Below are 6,112 nucleotides of genomic sequence, written 5' to 3' on the forward strand. Positions count from 1 at the left end.
CAGAATTACAGCATTTGATCTTCAAAGAATGGACATGCCAAATTACAGGTGCCAAATAGATGTTTTCCTACTGATTTAAATTTATCTCAGATCTCTCAGTGAATTTACTAAAGTAAAATGTGTGAAATTTTCCCTAAGTGGTAATATTTCTGAAGTGTTGTGGTTAGTTTAACGTAGTAGCAGTTTGCAGATTCTTCATGCAGATACTTCCACTGCACTACATTCACCAAGAGAACTTTCATGACTGAACTGAAGCATGTTTTAAAACCTGCAGTGAAGTTACAAGGGCACATAAAAAAACTTTTCTTTAAAAGTTAAAACCAGACTATTGACACTGAGAAGGCCTGACGTCAATAGGAGATTTCATTTTCAGGTTTGGTTGGTTGGTTTTAATGTCATGGAGCTGGGGTGGAGAGGGTGTCGTGCCTTCGTTCACCCCTGCCCTTACTTTCAGGTTTTTCTAGTCTGTAGCTAGACTAGAAACAGTCTCTCAACAAGTCTGTTGGTTAATTATGTTGAAAGTTGATATGTAAAGCAAACAAAGAATGCAATGCAAAACTATTAAGGCAGTGCAGAAGTAAACTTATGTCTGTACTCCCTATTCACCCAAAAGTTTCAGTGTGCTTTTTGAAGGGCATGGTACTGTGGCTTTTGCCTTAAAAGGCAGCAAAGTAGCTTATAAATGGAGATATTTGGTTTATTTTTTTAGATGTTACTTGGCAAGATTGTCGGTTACCCAGTTCAACCTTCCTGAAAGATCTCTGGCACATCAGTAGTCTGTTTTTTAGAATGCTTCCTTTAAGGGAGGGGGTAATCTTTGCTGAAGATTTAGGAAAGATATTAAAAGTTTGGTAGTTCTCACTAATTGGGAGCAGGTGACTACAGGAGTCTAGGTTTTTATGCTATGTCGCCAAGTCAACCAACTAAACAAGCTAAATGAAAGATATCCACAAAGTACACTGAGGAAGTCTTGAGGTTTACAAATGCTTTCCCAGTAGTATCACACCTAGTTCTTTAGCCCACATGGAGGAATTATTCCGTGTTCTGTCTTGGCCCACTGTGTGTATTAATTCTAATCACATAGTCCATTTCTTCTCCTATCCTCTGCAGCAGGAGGAGATTGCACGGGTACACCAGACCCCATCTCCCTCCAGTCAGCTCCTGCATGTTAGTTATAAATAGGCATGGGAATCCAAGGCTTGTGAGGGAGGAACAAACTAGGCAAATTTTAAATTTGCTGAGGGGACCTAAAAGCAACATTGATTGATCACAAAGTTCTTTTTAAGCACTGGGTGTTGTGTAGCATGTCTCCTGACAGTAATCACTGTTCCTGCTGCAAAGTTCAAAGCTAATGTTGCTCTATCATCCAAGAGACTCCAAAATCTGTTTTTCTTTTTAAGCTGCTGTAGTAGAAAGGCCTACTTCATTTCAGAAGAGGGATCTGTGCATAATTCTGTGACTGTATTAAACGAACTAGTGTCTGAGCACAAGGTCAGAGAAATCTCCTGGGTTGTTAAGGTCCGTCTTTGACTCTTGCAGACACAATGTCATTTTGCAGGGTACCATGTCATGAAAACTCTGATTTTGTGTATTTCTGTTAATAACTGGGTCACCTTTACAGTAGTTGATGTGCTGGCTTCTCTAAGAATATTATGAGCTAATAGTAGTAAAACAAATGCGTGTGTGTGTGCGTGATTTAGAGTGGTAACAATTTCAGTGTCTACACATGATACTGACATCAAGCTGAAAATATTTTCCTTAATTTTGTTTCCTACAACATATGAGAGCTGATGTGGCCTGTAAGGAACTGTGTTAGACATTGTTTGTCTCAACATTGCTGCTCCGTGACCACCACTTCCCACCCCCAGCATCCTGTTGTTCTAAAGGAGTACGCTACAGAGTCCCCGACAAAACCACGACATCCGCTCAAAGTGAGAACAACGACAGCCTTGGCAGTGCCTGCCAAGCTGTACCTGCGCGCAAGCTGGGTGCGGGGAGAAGGGACTGCAGGCCGACACCACCCCCCCCCCCCCTCCCCCCCCGCCGCCAGCACAGCCACCATGAACACCTGGGCATGCGCGTATGGAGGACCACGGGGCGGCACATATTACAATGAGCTCCGTGGAAATGGGCGGACTCTTCGGGGGAAATCGTGGGGACTAAAGGACTGCGTACTCCTCTCTTGGGGCCACTGTCTTTGCAACCTGCCACTAACATCTGTTACCTGGAGCTGGGACCTCGGCGGAGCTTGGAGCACCACCACCTGCACTGAGGCCGAGTCTACGGAACATCGTTGGATCCCTGGTGGTGGCGGTAATTAGCTGCATCTCTACTGTTTTCTGGCTTAGGGATTCTGACTTTCTCTTTCCTTTTCTCTCTGTCCTATCGCAATTACTAATTGTTACGGGAAATAAAGTTCACAAGGTTATACAGCATCTGACCTCGTTTGTGTCTTAATCTCGCTCTTGGGATCGTTTAAGAACCCGCCCCGATATTGGATCGGGACATTTTAAATTGGCATCACGGACAGGATCCCTTGAGACGAGAGTGCTGTACTAACTTGCTGTGTTAGATGCAAACCTCTCAGGATGAAATAACCCCCTTTTTGTGTTACAGTAAGTTGTGACCTCCTGAGACTGAACAGGTGGTACTTGCATACCCAGGTGTGGCCCTCTCAAGACGATAAATCCCCTTTGCATTGCTTTTGTGTTAAATTCAGATTTGGCCTCCTGAGAGTGAACAGGGGAAATTTGACATTGTGTAATATTCTGTAACTGAGGAGTTGTTGTTTTGCTTTGGAGAAAAATGAGTATTGCTTTAGAAAACCCCTCAAAAGAGGAAGTATCCAAGATAGGGAAGGAAACTTTGTTTAAATTGTTAGAGAAACATAAATCAAGACCTTCGGTGCCTGGAATGGATTGGGCCCGAGGGAATTGGTACAACTTACAGGCTGTTACTGATAGGATTGTTGCCCTGCAGAAAGATGCGAAAGTCAGGTCTGGCAAGGGCAAAGGTTTTATATGTGCAGTCCTGGGTGCCAGTCTGGCAGCTGCGGTGGAAGAGAAAAGGCAGAAGTTGTATCAAACTGATATGGTGATAGACTCCCTGCAGAGAGTCATACAGACCCTGCAGGAACAATTGAAAGAAACCAAAGAATTTCTAGAGAAGGAGAAGAAACAAAATATAATATTAAAGGATGAATTGAGGGAGCAACTTTTGAGGAAGACGGATACTCTGGCGAAGGCAGAGGTGAAACTTCTGGAGAAGAGGATACGGCAAATTTATCCCCAAGGGGATTTGCAAAAGGCAAAAGAAACCATAAAAAGCCCCCCCCATATGTATCCGCTGGTTAAAACAGAGTATGTGTACGAGGACGATAGAGATAACCGTCCTCAGGTTATCACCAAAGAAGTCCCATTTACATCAACCGAATTGGCAAAGTTGAAAAAAGATTTTGCAAGGACTGCAAAGGAATCAGAGACAGAATATGTGTGGAGAGTGTCTTTGTCAGGAGGGGATGGAATCTTATTGTCAGACAAAGAAGCAGAAGGATATTGGGGTCCGGGTGTGTTTTTAAGGACCGGCGACCGCCGAGCCCCATGGTCATTGACTCAGAGAGTTGCGTACTGGGCTGGAGGGCTGAACCCCTTGGAGAGGGGGGATCCCCTTGCCATAACAGGTACGGTGGATCAGTTAGTGGAAAGTGTGCAGAAGGCAGCCTGCCTGCAGATGATGTATGATCGGGAGCTCAAGCCTAACCAGGGCTCCCCGATGATGATGCCTGTGGACCCAGAGAGGATGACTCCCCTGATACGAGGACTTCCTGACTCCCTGAAACCCATTGGCATTCAGTTGCAAGGGAAGATTCAAAACACCCCCAATGCGGAAAGAATGACGGCTGCTCTGGAGGGGATAGTGACCCCTGACCACCGACAGCCAGGGAGGAAAGTATGGACATGGGGAGAGGTAGCCCAGGAATTGATTAATTTTGGGAGAAAATATGGCCCCGTTGGTGGATCATCCCAAAGAACTGAAACCAAGGTCGTACGTGCTGTGGAGCAAATGAATGGGCGACAATCATCCATGAGGAAGGGCCAAGGCTTGGGATCACCCCGATGTCAGAATTCTGGGAGAGAGAGACCCCTAACTCGACAGGGACTGTGGCAACTAGGGCTTCAGAAAGGCATTCCCCGTGACTTGATGGACGGACTCCCAACCCAAAAATTAGAACAACTTGTGCAGAACTGGCGGGTGTCACTGCACAAGGTCTCCAGGTCCCTAAAGAGGATGGCAAGGTCAGTTGCCTCCTGCCCGGCCTGGAGGACAGCTCGCAGCTGTTACACCTCCACCCCCAGCAATCCATCTCATTTTCCAGGACAACCTGTCTTGGTCGCACTTCCTACAGTGGGCACAGTGTCGCTGGTGTTGGACACACCCCTTAATAAGTACACCTGGAAGGCCAAAGATGCTTATAGAAAGGAGCACAAAATTAATACAAGGTGGATTATTCCATCTTTCTGATTATAACTCACCTCTGGTTCTCAAAAGGAACCGAGAAGATTTTTCTTTCCTTTTCTCTCGCAGGTCAAACCTCCCCCGGAGAACGATATACTGAGTCACGTCGGGGGATCCTTATGTGGTTTTCGACCCTTTGTATAGTATTGATGTTTGTTGCCTTATTAATATTTGTAGGATGTGTTGTGTACCATCGTCGAAACTGTTTTGGGCGACCGTTCTCCTCTCCCTTGGTTCCGGAGGAAGCTCTGGCTCTCTAAGTGCTAACCAAGAATGGTGGGTCAGCAATTTCAATACAGTCCATACTGGACTGAGGATGCTGATCCCTGGCAACTCCACTTTCCTGGAAAAGGTACTTGTTGCCTTAAATGGACAAAAAGAGAGAGGAGTACGAGTCGGGGAAAGTGTTTGTGAATGGGCTTTATTCCCAGGCTTTGATTATTATGACCCCTATTGTAGGCCACCACTCCAGTCACGGGGTGGTATAACAACCCACTACCTCAGTTGGGAATAAAATTATATGATAAGTTAGGGAACAAAAGGATTGTCCGCAACCAGCGATCTGTTGAGTTTAAAATAGGTGAAACTCAAAAGTGGGGGGAAAATGAGTGGCCCCCTAAAAGAATTATTGAGCATTATGGGCCTGCCACTTGGAATCCCAATGAACTGATAATAATTCGAATACAAGCAGTCCTAGAAATTATTACTAATATAGACCTTGAACTCAACAATCTCAACAAATGCACACTGCAATCCTTCAACATCGCATGGTTTTAGACCACCTACTAGCTGAAGAGGGAGGAGTGTGTGGAAAACTAAATGTTTCTAATTGTTGTCTGGAAATAGCCGATGTAGGTGAAGTAGTCCTTCAGCTAACCACAGACATTAGGAAACTAGCTCATGTCCCCGTTCAAACATGGAATGGTTGGAGTGGTGATCTATGGTCGTGGCTACCCGGAGCACCATGGGTAAAGCAGCTTCTATTTTATCTCATATGTGCATTTGCCGCCTTGATGTTTTTGCCGTGTGTTATTCCTTGCTTTATTCAGTTAGTCCAACGTGTTGTCTCTAACATGCAATTTATATCTACTGTCTCACCTGATGGTGTAAAGCAGATTCGTATTGTTCGCCAACCAAAGCCTGTAGCTGTACCAATCATTTAAATTTTGAACTTAGGATAGACGCTTTTAGGCCTAAACCGCACATGCGCTCTGGGCTGGGGGCGCCCATTTTGGCGGATTCCCGGCTCAGGCAAGTCTGACCACCAGTTATCCTTCGGCATTATAGCTTGTGATAGTAATCAGAATGTATGCCCTTTTAATACTTGATTTTCTGGCTCTTACTTTGTTGGCTATTGCTGTATTTACTCTTGCGTTTTGTATGTTTTCGTCCGGTAAGTGTCCATGTAAACCGTCTTGTAGTTGTGCTGTCTCATGTAAACAACCATCTCCCTCCCCTCCCCGCCGTCAAGGATCGAGAGCACATTTCTCGGTCCGCCCTAAGACGGGACCAAGGGCACATTCCTCGGTCCGGTCCGAGACAGAGCCGAGAGCTCATTCCTCGGTCCAGTTCGAAATGGAACCAAGACCGCATTCCT

At 45.4% G+C, this 6,112-nt stretch overlaps 1 protein-coding gene across 1 annotated transcript; it reads left to right on the forward strand.

Annotated features, from left to right (window-relative positions):
• Positions 1-2,696: 2,696 nt before the first annotated feature.
• On the forward strand, positions 2,697-5,292 carry LOC141916960 (uncharacterized). Its single transcript, XM_074809961.1, has 3 exons — positions 2,697-4,422; positions 4,585-4,653; positions 4,975-5,292. Exons 1-3 carry the CDS (start codon positions 2,806-2,808, stop codon positions 5,290-5,292), a joined length of 2,004 nt encoding a protein of 667 aa, XP_074666062.1. The 5' UTR covers positions 2,697-2,805.
• The last annotated feature ends 820 nt before the right edge of the window (positions 5,293-6,112 follow it).

Source organism: Strix aluco, chromosome 33, assembly GCF_031877795.1.
Source record: "Strix aluco isolate bStrAlu1 chromosome 33, bStrAlu1.hap1, whole genome shotgun sequence".
Taxonomy (NCBI): Eukaryota; Metazoa; Chordata; class Aves; order Strigiformes; family Strigidae; genus Strix; species Strix aluco.

Bases quoted from the DNA above. Each gene is read 5' to 3' on its own strand.
- LOC141916960 (XM_074809961.1), top strand. From the start codon at position 2,806: ATGAGTATTGCTTTAGAAAACCCCTCAAAAGAGGAAGTATCCAAGATA. The intron at 4,423-4,584 runs GTGTTGGACACA...TTTCTCTCGCAG, and splicing joins CAGTGGGCACAGTGTCGCTG to GTCAAACCTCCCCCGGAGAA. The intron at 4,654-4,974 runs GTATAGTATTGA...CCCCTATTGTAG, and splicing joins TATGTGGTTTTCGACCCTTT to GCCACCACTCCAGTCACGGG.